Source organism: Microcaecilia unicolor, chromosome 4 (genome assembly GCF_901765095.1).
Source record: "Microcaecilia unicolor chromosome 4, aMicUni1.1, whole genome shotgun sequence".
In the NCBI taxonomy this organism is placed as follows: Eukaryota; Metazoa; Chordata; class Amphibia; order Gymnophiona; family Siphonopidae; genus Microcaecilia; species Microcaecilia unicolor.
The window spans coordinates 296,997,040-297,017,306 of NC_044034.1; the positions used below are offsets into that span (position 1 = coordinate 296,997,040).

Sequence of the window (20,267 nt, forward strand, 5' to 3'; positions counted from 1 at the left end):
ATGTACCTGAAGTACACATCTATAGACCAAATATGGCATCCATGTTTTCCTAAAACAATCAAAAAGAGTGTCAAAAAACAGCTGTTTTTTGACTGTCATTGTTTTTTGCGAAGACAGGTTTCTTCTGTATTTTGGATATTCCTAAAACAATCAGCACACCACCACCCCAGTGTTACAGAAACCTAGAATAGAATGGGGTAACTAGGTGAGAAGCACAAAGAAACACAGCTAGAGGATCAGAGGTGAAATAAAAATGGGAAACAATAAAAATATATAAAAATACACCTTATCTGCCTTTCTATCTGATAAACCCATCACTCTGCTGTACGTTTCTGCAATAAAACAGCTGTGACTAGTATTCTGTTCTTTTAAGGACCAGCTTTGTAGAATCGGAGTCCAGGGCTCACTGAAGACCTTGGAACTTACGAGTTAATGCTGGGGCTCATCCCGCCTGGTGATGGCTCCTGTTTCACCACTGGAGACACTATAGCAGGATGGGGGATCCCAGAGGTATGCAGTCCATGATGTGGAGGTGGCACCATATGAGGGGAAAATCTACTGGACACCAAACTGTTGCAGAGAGAGATAGACAACATAGTAACATCCAGGGGTAATCATAATGCTAAAGTATACACTGACCAGTTCAACTCTGCATTTTTCTCCAGATAAAAACTTGAATTTGTGTATCAAAAAGGGAACAGAATAATTATAAAACCTTCAAAAGGGAAAAATGTAAGAACATTAAACTCGTCCTGTTAATATTATACTTGGCCTAATGTCCTCAAGATACCACGGCTAGGTAAAAATCAGCATAAAGTTTTGCTCTTATTTGTTTCTTTGCAGATTAAACATGAGTAGCAGTCTACCTAGCCTGTCTAGGTCCTCTGGCAAAATTCACAACTCTGCTCCATCTTCCCAAAAAGCACCCCAAGTTTGTAAATTAACAGTGTCTAATCTCCACCTCCAATGACCTGGCTTCACGCCAGGTTTGGCTCAACTAGGCCTAGCCGTTCAAGCATTAAAGGGGGGCACAAGCACAGAGAAACCATACCACACGCCTATCTTTGTACCGAAGAGAGGTCAAAAGTATTGAACACAGGGGGAATGTCCTAATGTCCTTTTGCACAGGTTTTTGTTACTACACGGGCAAGTCTATGAACTAGATGCTAACATTTATGCATCTCTTGTGTGTGTAAATGTTTAGAATGCTCGCACATTCATGCATAAATGCCGTACGCTGCCTAAGTGTTATGCTATAAATACTGGCTTAACTTACACAGCGTGTACTTGCAACCAGGTGTACACAGGGGACAGAGGCAAGGCTCCCATTTACAGTAGCCTGTGAGTTACACATGTAAGTTAAATGTCCCTGCCATGCTTAGGTGCTTGCACTTAAAACAGCTCTAAGGCAGAGGTGTAGAGCGACCGCTCCCCCAAACGGACTTCCGACGGCACCTATTTTTCAGCGGCCCGCCTATGTAGTGCGCATGTGTGCCTACACAGTCCATTCTCCGCTCCTCTTGGTGTCACAACCTGGCTAAGCTTCTGCTCTACGGCTGGTGCATGCGCCTAAATTTTAGGCGCACCAATATTGGGTTGCGTTAATATTCTATAACGGAACTTAGGCACCTAGTATAGGCTTCTTCCAGGTTCCCAGTTACAGAACTGTCTTTAAGTGTTTCATACTAGAAGCAATAGTTCTAGTCCGCCCAGCTGAGTTTGCCATCTAATGTATTCAAATAGTGAAGCCAGCAACGCCTCTGATTCTGCTAGAGATAGAGCTAAAGCTAGGGATAGAGCTCCCCCTCCCCCCAAATATACACTCACCTGGACATGGAGGCATTCATGGCAAGGGCAGGGTATGGATGCCTGAACCCGCCAGGAGGGATGGAGTATACAGGCTGACCTTGCCTAGAAAGAGAAAATAACAGTTTGTGAGGGTGGTGGAGAGAACTGAGTGGGACTCGGGGATGAAGCATATACTTTAATAATAATAATAATAATAAAGACTTGTTCATAACAGTTTTTTTGTGATCAAATGCAGAGCTCGGATGGACATCCTCTGCCAGCTAATAAGTCACCAAAAAAAAAAAAAAAAAGTGCGCCACAGTCAGAAGCAAGACAAGACATAAGAGAAAACCTTATAAACCCCATAAGAAGTACCAAAAAAAAATGTCTGACATATTCAGAAAAAAGGGTTTCACTTAAACCCCCCCCCCCCCCCCAAGTTTTAAAAGTAAATTATCAAGTGACAGAATCACTGGAACAGGATCTAACCCTGACCAACTCAGAAGGGAAAGAAATATGGGAATACTGTGTGTTTCCTTAGTGTGGAAATGATCAGCATTTACTGCTCTGTAGAAGGAAGAGGAGGCATTTACCAATTACAGACTTATACCAGGACACCGGAGAACAAGTTTCCCCACTAATACGGTCTTTCTGCATGACCCTGGGAGGGTCATAATGTCTCTGTCCCTCAGAGTTCTAATCCCAGGTCTGTCACAGGAATCTACCAACCGCCTGTCCAGGTTTTCCATTCTCCGGCCACTTATTTCATGCTGTCATGTCTTAACATCCCAGAGACAACTGCAAGCGTGCACATTTCTAAGCTAGAGTCAATTTTACAAGAAATAGAATCCTATGTGAATTAAAGATATATCATTTAGGGGATCACCAAGGCTACCTTGTAAAGGTTTAAAATTCTTGAAAATATGTGACACTCAGTTTATCCCAGTCACTGAATTAGTCTACTGTATTCCCTAGTCACGATCTTGTAACTTTGGTAAGTGACATTTTCAGTTTCAGAACTTCTCCAGCAAGGAATAAGCCACATGTGGTCCTCAGTCACTATCACAGCTGGATGAATTACTACTACTACTATTTATCATTTCTATAGCACTACAAGGCATAAGGTTCATACAAAGTAAAATAGCAACAGATGTCAAAACATACTTGTATGCGAATGTTTTTTAAATTACGCCAACCACCTGAAGGTTAATTTTAGAGCAGGACACCTAGGTGCATATATTGTGCCTATTGAAAAGTTGAAATTCACCTATATATAAATAAATCTCTAAATAAATGAAAAGCACATATAGAAAAATAAAAATAGTTCCTTTCAATAATCTAATTTGTAAATATAAATTTCAATAAAGAATATAAACACAAAAAAAATACATGAGAAAACTTTTTCAAAGACAAACATCTACAATACAACATACAATACCAACAAATGCTAAAAAAGCAGAGGCTAAAAGCAGCAGTATTAAGTTTAAAAATCCAACGCTGCTTTGCTTCCGCTGATAATAAATTAAAGTCAAGTCCCTGGGCTTGGTGTGCCCAGAGGACTGTCTTGAGAAGCACGGACCTATTTCATAGGCAACATAGGCACCTAGAACCACCTGCAACAGCATGCAAATTCACAATTAATCCTGCTCCAAAGATGATGCAAGTTTATGCATTTGTTTATTAGGATTTATTTACCGCCTCTTTGAAGGAGTTCACTCAAGGCGGTGTACAGCAAGAATAAGTCAAACATAAGACAATTACAGCAGTAAAAATATTCAAACAATACAAAGTATGGCATAGTATGCTACGTTACAATGCCAACACAATACACAATAAAACATTTTAATAGACAGCATAGGGTGTAAGCAAAGATGGAACACAGACAGATAAGATAGAGTAACAGGAGTAAGAAAATAAGGGACTAATTATACAATAAAGCAATAAAGCAAACGAAAGACAGGGAGTCCAAAGCACAGGAAACCAAGCCAAGCAAAAAAAAAAAAAAAAGCACAAAAGGGCTCCAAGAATGGGCCACCAGTCAAAGCTCTATCGAAGGACCTGACACAGGCTGTGTTTTGGTGTATTCTATGAACATACTTGCATATTTTTATAAAATACACAGATCCATCACGGCTCCACCCTGCTCCATTCAAACCACACCCCTGAGAATGACTATGTGCAGATCGCATAAAGTAGTTGCTCTGAGACAATTTTATGAGCCCCACTGCATATGTAACCCGTGCTTTACAAATGTACCCCATGTGTCTGTGCACCTATTTGTATGCAAACGTCACCTAGGAAATTTTATAAACCATTTATAAAATGTCCCTTAATGCATTACTTTAGCAATATGTGAGGGAAACACACACACACACACACACACAAACCGCTTCCTCTATCAGGCACTATCTGATACAACATAACCCTGGAAAACATGCACTCAGCACCTATGTGGCAAACCTGCCAGGACTCAGAGCAACCAAGGCAGCATCGTATACATTGAAATGAGCCCTAGAACACCAAGACACCTTCTATAGCCTTAATGAGGAAGTGTAAAGAGTGCTTTGTATTGGCTGGTAAACACACAGTAAAAATGAAAGTATTTTACAACACCAAACGAAAAACTGGAAAACTGAAATACAAGCAAATGATGAAGTGACAGTGAGAGGTTGGTGAAGCTTCTAGAAAAGACTGGACAGAAAATGAGAAGGTAGAAAAAGTTGAAACGTTTAATAAATGCTGTTATTCATCACACACACTGATCTAGAAGCCATCTGACTGGAAGAGGACATTAATGTGGTTACAATATCAACTTATGGTTCAGTTATATTCTGAACTGGGATGCAAATATACCAGGATATACTTTTCTGGAAAGGACCAGATAAGTACAAAGGGAAGTAGCAGCTTTGTGTGTCAGGACAAAACAGGAGCACTGAGATACTCCGTGATCAAAAGCAGCTGAGCTGCTATGGCTTGTCCTGAAGAGACCTAAGGGGTCCATCACAGGCCAGCAGCACAAGAAAGATATATAGACATGATAGACGCCATCTAAAGGACAGAGTCAGGTGCTGTTAATCAACTAGAAGTAAAGGGATCCTGGAATCCTTGCAAAAGGTCTCTCTCAAGCAGCTAGTTTGAGGATTCCACTTGTACAAAGGTAAAGACTGTACCTGGTACTTAAAATGGAAACAGCGGGGAAGTGTCTCCAAATGGGTTCTGTATGCACATACCATGACTGTAATGAACCTGACTCCTAAGCCAGGGTATGTTACAATGATCTCAGTCTTTCAAATTTACTAACACCGACAGCAGTGCTTTCTTCAAGAGTTTGTAAGATGTAACATGTATATGCAACCTATCCAGGTGGAAATTCCTTTCAATCAAGCCTGTAGCACCCAATATGATGGGGAATATTCTGCATAATACTGCCACATTATCTTGGTCTTTGACTGCACTGTTTAATATTTAAAGATCATCTTTCTCCACTTGATGCACAATAATCACTTAGCACTGAGTTCTATATTAATTTTGTTCAGTTTCCCACCTTACCATAAGGTCCATTTTACTTCCATATGGCTTATCTGTTGTAACTAGAATTTTTCTGGTGACAACCTCTTAATTTTCTGTAATTCTCTTAGGATTTCCAAGCTTATACAGGGCTTATATCCTGCCCATCAAAATCAATATCTGAGCAGCTCCAGTGATCATTGTATGATATGGCTATGAACACTGGGTTAGAAATGAATTATACTAGAACAAGGGTCTTAAGATTTCAGGAGAGATAGCTAAGAAAATGATTTGAGATTAAGTAAGCTTTGGAAGGAATTGGGGACCTAAGATACAGAGAACTATGGATAGCAGGGGTAAACTTTCATTAGTGTACATTCTGTTTGTTGGGGTGCCTTAAAAAATGTAGCACATGGTAAACTGATTTAACATGCACTAAGCAATTTAGTATATCTTAATTCAACTGTTAGTGTACCTGGAATCAATTAAGCGCATGCTAAAAATTCTTTATTAAAACAAAAAAAATGTGTGAAACCAACTAAAAACACCTAAAAAAAAAATCTATAAAAGTTCATGAAAAAAAACCAAAGTAACTGAATTTTTCACTTGTGCACGTCTTTAATAGTTAGCTAGTTACAAATCACTCAAATAGTAAAAAATGGTTTTGTCAAGTATATTAGTAAGGGAAGAAAACAAGACCACTATATTTCATAATAGAAGAAAAAAAAAAAAAAAGAGGATAATTCAGGAAAATGCAGGGAGATGGCAGCAGGCAAAGTTACCAGGAGAAACAAAGGGAGGGATAAAACAAGATATTTAAATTTAGCTCACGGCTACTTACATTCTTGATGTTTTATAGCACTTACAATACTGCCCTGTGCATACAGAACAGCCTACAAAATACATTAAAAACAATACAACAGCCAGAGCTAAAAACTCTAACCAACTGACCAGAAAACCTAAAGGTAAAGATAAAGGATACAGTAAGAAAGCAAGCACAGGCAGAGGAAAAGGTTGAAATGGCTAGGGCTCTTCAGCTTGGAGAAAAGGTGTCTGAGGGGAGATATGATAGAAGTATATAAAATAATAAGTAGAGTGGAACGGGTAGACGTGAATCACTTGTTTACCCTTTCCAAAAATACTAGTAATAAGGGGCAAAACAAATCAGAGAAAATGTTTTTTCACTCAACGTGTAATTAAACTCTGGAATTCTTTGCCAGAGAACGTGGTAAAAGCAGTTAGCTTAACAGGGTTTAAAAAAGGATTGAATAGCTTCCTAAAAGAAAAGTCCATAAGCCATTATTAAAATGGACTTGGGAAAACCCACTGCTTATTTCTAAGATAAGCAGCATAAAATGTTTTGCACTGTTTTGGGATTTTTCCAGGTACTTGTGACCTGGATTGGCCACTGTTAGAAACAGGATACTGGGCTTGATGAACCTTCGGTCTGTCCCAGTATGGCAACACTTATGTAAGGTGAAGGGAGGAAAACTCAATGACAGGGTGCAGATCACCTGAAACAATCTTCCAGCAATGGTTATAGGAGCCAGTAGCATGACAGAATTCTAGTCTGAAAAGGTTAATCACAAAGGGTCTATGGTGGTAAGTGAAGGGAGGGAGATTTGTGACAGCACAGTGAGCAGACACAAACAGGCACATGGGTAGACTAAGAGGTGTATTTTCAAAGCATTTAAACTTACAAAGTTCCAAAGTAGCCTATGGAACTTCGTAAGTCTAAGTGCTTTGAAAATGAGCCCCTTAAGGGCTCATTTTCAAAGCACTTAGACTTACAAAGTTCCATAGGTTACTATGGAACTTTATTTATTTGTTACATTTATATCACACCTATTTGCAGGCTCAATGTGGCTTACAAAGTACCGTAAAGGTGTTGCCATTTCGGTTGATAAATATAAGATTGTGTTGTGGTTAAATGAGGTAGAACTGAATCAGACGTCAGGGGTCAAGGGAAGAGGATGGTATGTTGCCCAGTACGATCATTGATTATGTTGTGTAGCTGGTGTGGAGATTTATGTTGGGTTGGTGGGATAGGCTTTTTTGAAGAGGTGGAATTTTAATGATTTCCTGAAGTTTAGGTGGTCATGTATTGTTTTCACTGCATACGGGAGACCATTCCATAGTTGTGCGCTTATGTAGGAGAAACTAGATGCATAAGTTGTTTTGTATTTTAGCCTTTTGCAGTTTGGGTAATGTAAGTTTAGGTATGATCGGGTTGATCCGCGTTTGTTTCTAGTTGATCTATGAGGTCTGTCATGTATCCTGGGACTACGCCGTATACGATTTTGTGGACCAATGTGCAGATTTTGAAGATGATCCGTTCTTTGATTGGGAGCCAGTGCAGCTTTTCTCAGAGGGTTTAGCCAGTGTGTTTCTTCTAGCAAAAAAGGTGCCGGTACTCAAATGTCAGGCCACCCTTCAAGGATGAGGTGATCACTGAGGGACTCACCCCACAATAGCCAGGACCCCTGCAACCAGTCACAGAATCGATGACAAGGCAGAATTGGTGTGTAGAGCCTGAGCTCTTTCATTAAAACTTGGGGACCATGGGCCAATTTCAGCACACAATGAAAAAGGTACCAGTACTCAGTACCCCCAAGTACCCCCTCAAAATAAGCCCTGGGTTTAGCGCTTTCAAATCGTGTTTTACCATATATCAGACTGGCTGCTGTGTTCTGGGCGGTCTGGAGTTTTTTTGTGAGTTGTTCTTTACATCCCGCATAGATTCTATTGCAGTAATCTGCATGGCTTAGGACCATTGAATGTATTAGTTTACAGAAGGTATCCCTCGGGAAGAAAGGTTTTATTTGTTTAAGTTTCCACATTGCGTAGAACATTTTCTTTATTATGGTTTTTACTTGGCTCTCGAGAGTGAGGTTGCGATCGATTGTGACTCCGAGTATTTTTAGGCTGTCTGAGATAGGGAGTGCGTGTCCTGGGGTGTTTATTGTTGCAGGTTTATAGTTGTTATGTTGGGATGAGAGGATAAGGCAGTGTGTTTTTTCGGTGTTCAGTTTCAGTTGGAATGAGTTTGCCCATGAGTCCATGATGTTCAGGCCCTCATTGATTTCATTAGTTATTTCAGTCAAGGCATGTCTGAAGGGAATGTAGATTGTAACATCATCTGCATAGATGAATGGGTTAAGACCTCGATTGGATAAGGACTTTGCCAGTGGGATCACCATCATGTTGAAGAGTATTGGTGATAATGGTGATCCTTGAAGTACTCCACAGTCTGCTTTCCACGGTGATATGTTTGAATTTGATTTTACTTGGTATGTTCTGGTGGTTAAAAAGCCTTTGATCCAATTGAGTACGTTTCCTACAATCCCGAAGTGGCCAAGGAGTCTTAGTAGTATATTATGGGTTACCATGTCAAATGCGCTTGACATGTCGAACTGAAGGAGAAGTATGCTTTTACCTATGGCTATTTCCTGTTTGAATTTGGCCAGGAGTGATTAGGACAGTTTCGGTACTACAGTGGGAGCGGAATCCTGATTGTGAGTCGTGTAGTATTGAGTGCTTGTCCAGGTATTCTGTAGGCTGTTTGGTCACCGGGCTCTGCATCAATTTTACTACTAGAGGGATGGACGCAACTGGACGGTAGTTGGTGAGGTCGTTTGTTTTTTTTCTTAGTATCTTTAGGTAGTGAGGTAAGTAGGGTGTTGCCATAGTCCTCGGGGAAGAAACCTTGTTGCGTGAAGTTTAGGTGGGATGTGAGGTCTTCTATGAATCGGCTGGGGGCGGATTTAAGTAGATGACTGGGACATATGTCCAGTTTGCAGTGGGTGTTGGTGAATCTGTGAGTTGCTTGTGTAACTGATTCAATAGTGAGTAGACTGAATGTAGACCAGATATGGTCAGCTGGGTATACGCCCGGGATTGGGTCTAGGTCGTCAAAGAATTTTTCGATGTTGGTGTTGTGACGAGGAAGAGTCCTGCCTAGTTTTGTTGTTTTGTCCTTGAAGTAGGTAGCCAGTTTATCTGCAGATGGGATGTCTGTGTTGGATGTAGTGACAGGGGTGGTGTCTAGTAACTTATTTATGAGTTGAAATAGTTTCTTAAGATCTTTGTTATCCGGTCCTAGTTTAGTCTTGTAGTAGGACCTTTTGGTTTGTCTAATTGCATATTTGTATTTTCTCTGTATTTGTTTCCATGCATTGAGTGTATGTTCGTTTTTAGTTTTTTTCCATGCTCGTTCAAGTTTTCTGGATTGTGTTTTGAGTTTTTTTTTAAGTCATCACTGAACCATGGTATCGAGTTTTGTCTTTTTGATATTCTTGTCTTTATGGGTGTTATTTCGTTTAGTACGCTACTGCATCTAGCCTCCCAGTGGTTGAGATAATGTATGGAGTCAGTTCGTGTTGTCCATTCATTGTCGTAAATCTGTTGCCACAATATTTGTGGATCTATTTGCCCTCTCATAGTGTAGGTTGTTTGTTCTGGTATACGACTTGAGCCCTTCTTTCGTCAATTTAGGGATAGGTTCAGTTTGCAGTGATTGGTCCAAAGCATTTAGACTTTGTAAGTCTAAGTGCTTTGAAAATATGCCTCCCAAGTGGTCCGTTTCCATCAACCTCAATTTCATCTTGCATTTAGGTCAGAGGTATGACCTGACCTGAAACAATACAAATCAATACTAGAACCTGAGAATTATTCTAATTTTCTTTTGTGTACTAATATATTTTAATCTTATTTTTTTAAACATTATATTACTTTGGCAATACATGTACAAATTATCCATAAAAAAGAATCAAGAATGTCTGATGGAAGGAAGTAACATATTGTGCACTTGTCATTGTGATCTATGCATGTTAAGAGGGGGACGCACACTTACTGGGGCACCAGCCAGCCCAAGGGATGGGGGATTTGTCCAACAGCTCCAGGAGACAGTGGATAATATGGCGACAGCTCTGAGGGATGAGGTGGACGTGGGATACCTAGAGAGAAAAGAGAAATGGGTTACTGGGCTGTTTCTCCAAGCTGAAAAATTAGAATTTTCCACCGTTTATTCACAGCAAAGGGGAAACAGCAAAAAAGATCTGTTAACGGCTCCTAGAGCGTCAGCAAGTCACAGCCAATCACATCTCTACACCACACCTGTAAACAAATTGTTTAGCTATTAAGAAACCCTTATAAACTGCTACAATTGATCTTCTATGAAAAAATATCAACAAGTGAAAAGTTTGCTATACTTTGAATTTCTGCGTGTTGGAAAATGATGTAAAACATTGACATTTTAAATAATGTTGAAGTATCAAGGTATCCAGAAAAAAAGCACAAAGGGCTCTCAAGAATGGAACAAAAATGTGCTTTAATGGTGACCCAACATGGGCTGTGTTTTGGCATAAACAAAATGCCTGCCTCAGGGGGTCAATTCCGCCAAACTACACTAAGGGCTCTGTTTACTCAGGTGTGTTAGCGTTTTTAATGCGCCTACAATTCGCGTGCTCGCTAACCATGTAGGCGCCTATAGGGATATTGTAGGCACGTACATGGTTAACATGCTTATAACTCGGCTTAGTAAACAGGGACCTAAGTGCGTAAGTCTCGAGGAATAAAATCTTTAGCCTTATTGCATTTAAGGAGTGTGCTTCTTATGCCATTCGCAGAGATAGTTCTAAAATTCACTTTTTCATTAAAAAAAAAACAAAAACAAGATGAAAAATACTCAAACCAGTGCCAGATGTTAGATATTACTGTGTAAGTTGTAATATACAGAGCTCTGCCAATGCACCTCAATCCTGCTCTGTAGCATCCACTGCAACTTCCAAAGCCAAGATGTTACCCTGTTCCAAAAAGGGGATTGTTTTGGCCACTCCTAGCTTTAAGCTTTCCTTTTAATGCATCATAGTATTTATAATCCCTGAGTCTGACTACTGAATCAGTACAGCAGGTTCCATAACACATCAGTATGAGGATATCAAAAATGCAGAACTGGCTAATTTGACAGCTCCGTATTCCAATACTGAAACCTCTCCCCCTAAGCAAACATACAACTTTGCCAGTGCACCTCAGGTCACTGCTATTTCCACTAACAGCCACTATCAATGCTAGAACATTAGTCATCCTAAGTCATCTCTGCCAAAGCATCGGCAATAGAGCAAATACCTCAAAAACAGGGAACCTCTAACCAAGAATTAGACTGACACCACGCATCTTATTTTATTTGGCAACAGAGACAGACTTTACACACTGACACAGTACAGCAGATTATCCCCCAAATGCCTCAATCCACATGGATACACCTCAGTGCTTACCCGTCTTTGGATCAATCTCTGGAGAGAACTGAGAGGGCGGTGTGCTAGGAGAGAAGTGTTCATTGCTGTAGGTGATAAGAGGAGTCAGTGGATGCATGTGATGCGGATGCTGCACAACTGGAACTTTGTTAGACTGCAAGGGGAAAAGAAAAAGGTAAAAAGCCAGAGAGATTAGAGATAAAACCTGCCTGAATCAATTATACTCCACTTCAACATTTGAATTCTTCTCATTTCTAATTAAAAGAACTTAAGTGCAAGTGACTGCAGTGGTCGTCACCCCCCCCAACCCCCCCCCCCAAAAAAAAAGTCTCTTCTCTGCATATGTAGCTGGCCTTTGCTTCTGATAAACTGTAAGTATCTTTTGCTGTGAGGAGCACATTTCTAGATGTTTCACACATAAGCAACAAGGTCCACAAACAAGGGCCCCTTCAAGTATAAAGCAAAAAATACCAAACAAAAAAAGCTTAAACATGAATCTGAAATTCTACTGGCAACCAATGAAGCTCTGCCAGAATTGAAGCTGTGATCAGAGGAACGTTTAGTGCAAGGGTGGGTAACCACAGTCCTCAAGAGCCACAACCCAGGTGGGATTTAAAGATTTCCACAATGAGTATGCATGAGATTGATTTGCATGTACTGCTTCCATTGTATACAACAGATCTCAAGCATACTCATTGTGGAAATCTTGAAAACCCACCTGAGTTGTAGCCCTCAAGGACCACGGTTGCCCACCCCTGATTTAGTGGCTAGCAACACTAAATGGGCAGTTCCCAGTTCCGCCTCTACTCCTCCCCAAACCCAGCCCCTTATTATCCAGATAAAATCCAGCTGTCTTAAATCATTTAGGGTCCAATGCACAAAGCTTACAGTGCTTGCAACATATGCTTTAGACTGGTTGTAGCTTGTCAAATGCAAACGTTATTTAGCGTCTAATGCACAAAGGGGTTTTGAATGGGTTTAAAGTTCACTGTAGCAGCTACCATTAATTCAATGCAAATGTATAACAACGAGCTTGTTAGTACTAAAATAAACCTTCTGTGCAATGCATAGACATTTTCGTGTGATGCACAGAAAGGAGCGCCTACTTTTAACATTCAAAGTTTTCTGTCAGTCTGGAGCTGTCCTGTGAGTGACTTCTGGGAGGAACAGTCTGCTTCCATTTTTTTTTTAATAGCGTTGGAATAGAGCAGGAGTAGCAAAACAGTGTTGGACAGCAGAAAACAGCATAGGGGGCGGAGAAATAAAAGCAGACAGTCAATCGGCTAGGGAGAGCCCCCTATGTCATCAGCTTGGGGGGGGGGGGGGGCTTTCAGCAAGGAGGAGATTCCCAAGTGTGCTGGTAAAAATTGACCAATCAGCGCAGCCCGAGGGAGAGCAAGTAAGCTGCGGGAGGAAAGGGGAACGGACATCAGAGCACTGCAGGGGAAAGGAGAGAGCGCAGCAATGGAGCAAAATGATTCACTAAGTTCAGTCGGGGATACAAACATATACGGTGTTTAACAGCGACTTCTGTGCATCAGGGCCTAGATGAGATTTTTTTTCTGGATAAGGTTTGAAAATCCAAATCAAGTTATGTACTCTCTGCGTGCCAGGAAATACATAACTCACTTTGAATTATCAGCCCCCACCCCCCCTTATTTGATTTTAATATACACTGCTTCCTTCAAAATATTTTCTAGTCATACTTCATAGTAATACAATTGCCAGGTTAAAGGTAATATTTTCATCTAAGCACCATTATGTTCGACTGATGATCATTTTAAAACAGTGGATTTGGTGGTTCAGTGTCTGTACAGCAAGCTGCCATGTGGAGGATCTGAATTTGATTCCCAGCCAACCCTGATCCCCAGGCTGGATGGGGATGCCATAGTGGTAGTGTTTAGGCATACTTTGTCGACTCCTACCAGATTCAAGGTCCAACACTACCATTTCCAGAAGAAGCTGTGATCTGCTTACCCCTGACTCAGGAATGTATCTACAATGGATAGGTTGAGTGAGGAGGGCAGGTGTAGAAAAAAAGGGCAAATCCAGATTTGTGATACTGATTTTCAGCTCTGGGTCTGATTGAACTGACAGTCAAAAGGAGAAGGAACAAATTACCAGCTCACAATATAGCTAATAACACACTTCCAAACAAAACATAAAATAATGATCAAGACAACCAAAGAGGAAGCTATCACCACAAATGCAAGACACAGACAAATTTTTTTTTTTTTTAATATAGTTTGGGTCCTTTTAAATCAGAAGCCAATCACCATGCCAGGCAAACATTTAAAATACAATATTTCACTTGCTGTCATATTAAAAGTATTTACACATGACAAAAGCTCTCTCAATAAGTGTGTTCTCCAAAGCTTTGGTATCATGATCTCTAATTCTAAGACATACATGGAAAATTTTAGGGCATGCTCTGATCCAAGTTGGAAGGCCTGGGGGAGCATGGCCTTCCACTAGATGCTTTTAGTTTATATTCTAATTCCAAAGCAGTTGAAAAAAAGTGACCCTCTTGCAAACAGGACCACTCAAGGGATAGGGCGCTTCTGCTGCCAGTGCTGAAGGGGGTAGTTTCTCTTTTGGATATGAACACCGAACTATGCAGATTTGCAAGTCACTCCGCGGTTCCTCAGCACAAAACAGGCCCCTTTATAGGTGTCCAGATTCTAGAGAATCACTGCAGTTGGGTTTGCTGTACTCTAAAAATCGCTCACAAGGCACCATATCCCTGAAAGAGGTACCAAGGAGCAACCTTAAACACTGCACATCTTTCCAGTAAGCAGACACCTAGAATTCTGTTTTATATTCAGAGTTTCTTGGCATCAGGAAAGAAAATTAAACAAAAATCTTTACACCAATATTGGGCTGAATGCTGTCCAATGAACCACATGACTTCACCCCATTACGGTAATGAATTCCAAACAAATTGGTAATGGATCAGCCACTTCTTAAGGGAGTGCCACCCAGCTCACACCACACCCCCCATTAGTGTAAGAAAACAGCATGGAAAGCTATCAGTTATGTCTGCCTTAACCTATTACACAATCCAAATTAAAAACATGCTGTTCCACTTAAGACGAGCACAATAGAAAACAAAAATCCAGAGCTCCCAGTGGTCACAGAGAACCTGGATTCACCATACAACAGTTGTAGTTTTAGGCACACAAAAGGTGATGCAAGACCCCAGCACCTTCCTCACAATCCATAAAGAAAATAAAGTGAGATGATTACTTTGCATTTGAAATTAGGAGGATGGTAAAATTAGAATAAGAGGAACGGGACATCATACTCTCTCACAACGGAAGAACATATTATTTATTACATTTGTATCCCACATTTTCCTGCATAGCAGTAGGCTCAATGTGGCTTACAGGTTCTGGAGAGGAGAGTACCAACTCCGGGAATATATACAGAGTGGAAAATAGAGTAACTGTAGGTGCAAGGAAGCTGATAAGGTTCTGGAAAAGAGAATACAACTCTGGGATGAATATATTTATTTACTTACAACATTTGTATCCCACATTTTCCCACCTATTTGCAGGCTCAATGTGGCTTACATATTTCCGTAATGGTGATTACCAGTTCCGAAAAAAAAAAAAAAGAAATACATAGTTATGGTAGAGGAGACAGAATGGAGTAAGTATTCAGGAAGGAAAGTTCATCTTATAATAAAAAATCGGGATATATAGTAGCATATAGAGAAAAGTAATCCCAATGAGGCTGATAAGTCTCAGGGGATGGGACTACAGCTTCTAGTGAGCAATACAGAGAAGGATAAGGGTAGAAGTACACTTAATTATAATTGGAGTGGTAAAATTCGTACAGTTTGAAGTAATAGGATTATGTGGAAGGAGTATTGTTCATTTCTTAGATCGAAAGATTTGATGCATTGTTCATGAATTAGTTTGGGTCTGCTGGGTAGGCTTTCCAGAAGAGGTGCGTCTTGAGGTCTTTTCAAAATTTTAGATGGGTGTTCACAGTTCTAATGTTTCCAGGTAAAGCGTTCTAGAGCTGGGTGCTCATTAAGGAAGGTATCAAGGTTGGTGTAGTCCTATGACATATTTTTGTGTAGATCGACAATTTTGCCTTTGAAGTAGTTAGCAAGATTGTCTGCTGTTGGGATTCATGAATTTGTGAATTTGTTGAGGACACTGGTTTTGCTTCTAGTAATTTATGCAGTAGCTTGTGTAACTTTTTCATGTCTTTGTAGTCAGAACCTAGTTGTTCATTATAGCAGTTCCGTTTGGATTTTTTTTATTTCATATTTGTATTTTCTATGTGATTCTTTCCAAGCGTTTCAATTTTGATCATTTTTGTTTTTTCTCCAGGCTCGAGGTGTCTGGTTCTAGATTTTAATTATGTCACATTATCGTTGAACCATGGGGGTCCTGTTTGGTTTGTGAATGTTTTTTTTTTTCGTAAAGGACCTAATTCATTTAGAACAGTGATACATCTCGATTCCCAAACTGCAAGATAGTTGATGGAATCAGATGGAATAGACCAATTGTCGTAAATTGATTGCCAAAATGCAGTTGAGTCCACTTTACCTCTGGTTTGGTAAGATTTTATTTCATCAGCTTTGAGATGCCCATTCTTCAGCCAATGTAGGGTCAGATTTAATTTGAAGTGATCTGACCATGGAATTTCCGCATATTCATGCTCAAGTCATGTTCCACATGAAAGGGAATTTGTGCTAAGTTGTTATGTGTACAGGAACTAGCGAAGTGATTAGAAGGTAAATTAGCTGCATACACTGGTTCAGTTTGCATTTTCATAAAACAAATTTTAGTAACTGTACTCATCCTAGGACAACTGGTTTCTCTGCAGCTTATGACACTTTTTGTTGGGTCACTTGATTATTGAACCAACAGCACATGACCCTTGGAGGCCACACCTAATCCTTTCTTCACATGGAACCTATGCAGCCTCCAAATTTCACAGTACCTAATCATTACATGATTTCTTAGGTTCAGCTAGTATCAGATATTATTGTCAAAAACAACTTCATTTGTAGATGTAGATTGCATACACGTGTAAATGGAAATTTCAGAAAACTGCTGTTTACACACTACAGATTTTAATGGATGTTGTTTGGGTGGGCCAACAATCTACTTTGAAGTACCACAAGGCTGCCCCCTAGAGGCTGCAGCAGCCATTTTAAGGAGGCAGCTGCACCAGGCAACAGGAAGTGAGCATTGCTCCTGCCTGTTTGCCCACTAGACTACCAGAAATTAGGCAAGTAAGCCTGCCATAATCTTGGGGAAGGGGGTTCGGCGCACTTAGGCTGGGACCTGGAAGTGATATGGGTGTTATCCGTTATCTTCTACAGCTAAGCAGGTGAATTTAAGATTGCTTAAAAGCAGACCTCAATTTACCTGGCTAGCTATGCAGGTACCATAGCCCTAACCCTGTAATGCCCCTATGTGGCCTGACTCACAAATGTCCGTTTTGTGCCGCTGAATAGCAGCAGTTAGGCAGCTCCAAGTGATTTATGCAGAAAGGAGCCTCTCTTGCCTGCTTAAATTGCTTTGAATTTCAACTGGAATGGGTTTGAAATGTCAATCTTTGCTGTTGATATACAGGGCTTTGCACCTGTAGGGAGTGAAGTAGGTATGCTTTGAATGCGCTTAATAAGAATTTTGAGAAAAAAAAAATAAAGATGGAAAATGCATACTTATTGTGACACAGTGGCACTTCTTCCTTTCCTCTTTCTCTATTCAGGCTGACCTTTCTGTGTGTGGGACAAGCTTGGGAGACACATGGTAGAGTATGTCTCAGTAGGCTGGCAGCAGCAGCAGAGTAACTACAGAAGCAGTCTGTGTAGTGTGTGAGACAGTGGTGAGGGATATATTTCTATCTGGTGGAAGAATGTAGGTCTATGTTGGGTGGGAATGGGTTGTGAGGTGTCGTCTGGGAGGGTGGGTGGTGCAGTTTAGGAAGTTATGTAGGAGAGACAGAGGGGAATGAGAGAAAAGGGTGCCTGGCTATGGAGGAGTGCGCGCAGAGGGTGGAAGGTTCTTCTCCCTTTTCTATCCCCTAGCCCTCTTTGCATCTATCCCTGCTTCCTTCTCTCCCCCTTCAATGTTAACTTTTCTCACGACCTGGGGAAGACTTCTGCAATTTGCAATGGGGGCCCAGCATTCCCACTAGTGCGCTGGCTCTCCTCCAAGATCCATTAGTGGGGCTCAGGTTCCCTGCCATCATGCTGCTCTTCTTTAACCCAGCTTCACTCTTTCCTTCCCCCCCCCCCCCCATCCATACACATCTTTTTTCATAAAGAAACTGATATATGCATGCAAATGAACCCTCCAAGGTAAGCACTCATGCCTTTGTTTTAAATGAATCTACAAAGGCTATGCATTGGGGAACCCATACCAGGGACCCCCAAGTCAGGAGGAGACTAACCTAGGACCAACCCAATTCAACTAGCTGCTTACCTCACCTATTCACTAATACATCTCCACACATTTATCTCCTCCTACACCCTCTAACTAGATCAGTGAATGGGTGGGAGCAGTTATTTTCTTTAATTCAATGATTAAAAATGTGAGTTAGATTTAACTTCCATCTCTAACCACTGAAGTAAAAATAAACAAAAACAAATCACAAACAGATGTTGTTAGGGACTTTATTACTATTTTTAGCTCATCATCTGATGTAAAAAGACACTCAGAGCTTACTGTACCTTCATACTTGTAGTTTTGTGCAATTTTTTTTAATCAATACATATGAGTTAGAGGCCAAATAAAACTGCTTTTTTCAGTTTCAGCTAAATATAAAACTGCCACTGAAACTGTCTGAAAGATTTTGGCCAAAACCGAAACTGCAGCCAATACTCGTCACCTGGTTTCGGCCAAAGCCAAAACCTTAAGCTTGGTTGTGTGAATGGGAGCCAGTGAGGGCCACTAGGGATAGTCAGAGCTTGCAGTCTTTATCCCACTGCTAAACCCACAGTATCCAAGATAGAATATAGCAATTTAAACAGAGGAAGACCATAGCTCATTGCCAAGCAAAATAGCCTTCACACACAAGGAATGCAGTTAATGAAAACAAACTATATGCCACAGTGCTTTTATAGTGGCCGACACTTGGAGTAATAGCTGACATCATAACACCACAGAAAAGCTAATTCCTAAGGAGCTTATCGTCCCAAATTTCCTGAATTTAGTCTCAAAAGCATTTATTTGGAGGACTCAATTTTGCATATAAACTATTGTGTGATATCATAAGTGCATTATAGCAACTGCAGTACAAAAAAAAAAATACAAAGAGTAGCCCCCCTCTCCAGGACTACCTTACAATTCCTGGTGGTCTAGTAGTGTAGTCAGTGCAGGGGCGATGCCTTATTTGTGAAAGCCATTTTGAAAGCAGGGCCAGAATAGGCAGGATTTCTGTAACTGGGGATCATTTCTGTCCCAACTATACCCCTAGACCACCAGGGACTGTAAGATAGGCCTGGGGCCTACAGATCAGGGAGGAATCACTCACAGGGATCTGGGAGGTGAGGTAACGTCTGTTCAGGGAGAAGGGGATACAGACAAATGGGTCAAAGCTTTGTTGCCTGCGAGGGTTTGTTCTTCTGTGTTCACATTGAAAATTAAAATAACCTTTTGGCCAAAACCAAAAGCAGGCAGAAAAAGGATTCTGGCTGGTTTCGGCACCATAACCAGAATCAAAATTCAGTCAGCCATCTACTGAGCTGACTGACTCGACTGACTTCCTTCTGTTCAGGAGGAAGGCAATGGAGGGATGGAGACAAATGGGACAAAGCACAAATTTTCATTTCCACCGAAAACACATTATAATATTTGGCCAAAACTGAACACATGGTCAAAAATTAAAATAAAGGTCTAAGAAAGCAGCGGGGCAATCGATCCGCAAGCTCCAAGATAGAACAGATCAGATGTAAAGTAAAACAGATCTTTACTAAAATGCAAATCAAGAAAAGCCCGATACTGGCCATGTTTCACCCATGCAAGGGCTCTAACCACCATTACCACATTCTCTGGCAACGAATTCCAGAGTTTAATTACACACTGAGTGAAGAAATATTTTCTCAGATTCATTTTAAATGTACTACTTTGTAGCTTCATCGCATGCCCCCTAGTCCTAGTACTTTTGGAAAACGTAAACAGACGCTTCACGTCTACCCGTTCAACTCCACTCATTTTATAGACCTCTATCATATCTCCCCTCAGCCGCCTTTTCTCCAAGCTGAAGAGCCCTAGCCGCTTTAGCCTTTCCTCATAGGGAAGTCGTCCCATCCCCTTTATCATTTTCGTTGCCCTTCTCTGCACCTTTTCTAATTCCACTATGTCTTTTTTGAGATAAGGCTAAAAAATTAAAATAACAAATACATATTTGAAAGAGTAATAATAAATATTAATAATAAAAACAATATTACCTTGAACAGAAACACGATGTAGTAAAATGAAAATAAACTTGCCATAATACAAAAAGCACATAGGACAGCAGAAGTAAAAGCAGGACACCTACCTAAGTCAATAGAAATCCCTCTGCCATGACTCCTGTAGCACCTTTCTGCTAGCTTTAAGTCAGGGCAGCCAGGCGCAGCACAATTTGGAAGAAAGTTCTGGATTCTGACAGCTTTCATTTAACTGTTACTTAAATTGGGGAATTTTACAACTTCACATTCATATGCCATTAAACATAAAAAGGTATTTATTTTCAGTGTATAGCACG

At 40.6% G+C, this 20,267-nt stretch overlaps 1 protein-coding gene across 1 annotated transcript in view; it reads right to left on the reverse strand.

The window, feature by feature from the left end:
• The window catches only part of TCF7L1 (transcription factor 7 like 1), a 238,462-nt gene that overhangs the window by 19,512 nt on the left and 198,683 nt on the right, over positions 1 to 20,267 (reverse strand). Inside the window, exons 5-8 of the mRNA XM_030201772.1 lie at positions 11,571 to 11,703; positions 10,148 to 10,250; positions 1,828 to 1,911; positions 427 to 570 (exon numbers count right to left, since the gene is read on the reverse strand). Coding sequence (XP_030057632.1) covers positions 427 to 570; positions 1,828 to 1,911; positions 10,148 to 10,250; positions 11,571 to 11,703 — 464 coding nt within the window. The remainder of the gene's footprint in view (positions 1 to 426; positions 571 to 1,827; positions 1,912 to 10,147; positions 10,251 to 11,570; positions 11,704 to 20,267) is intronic.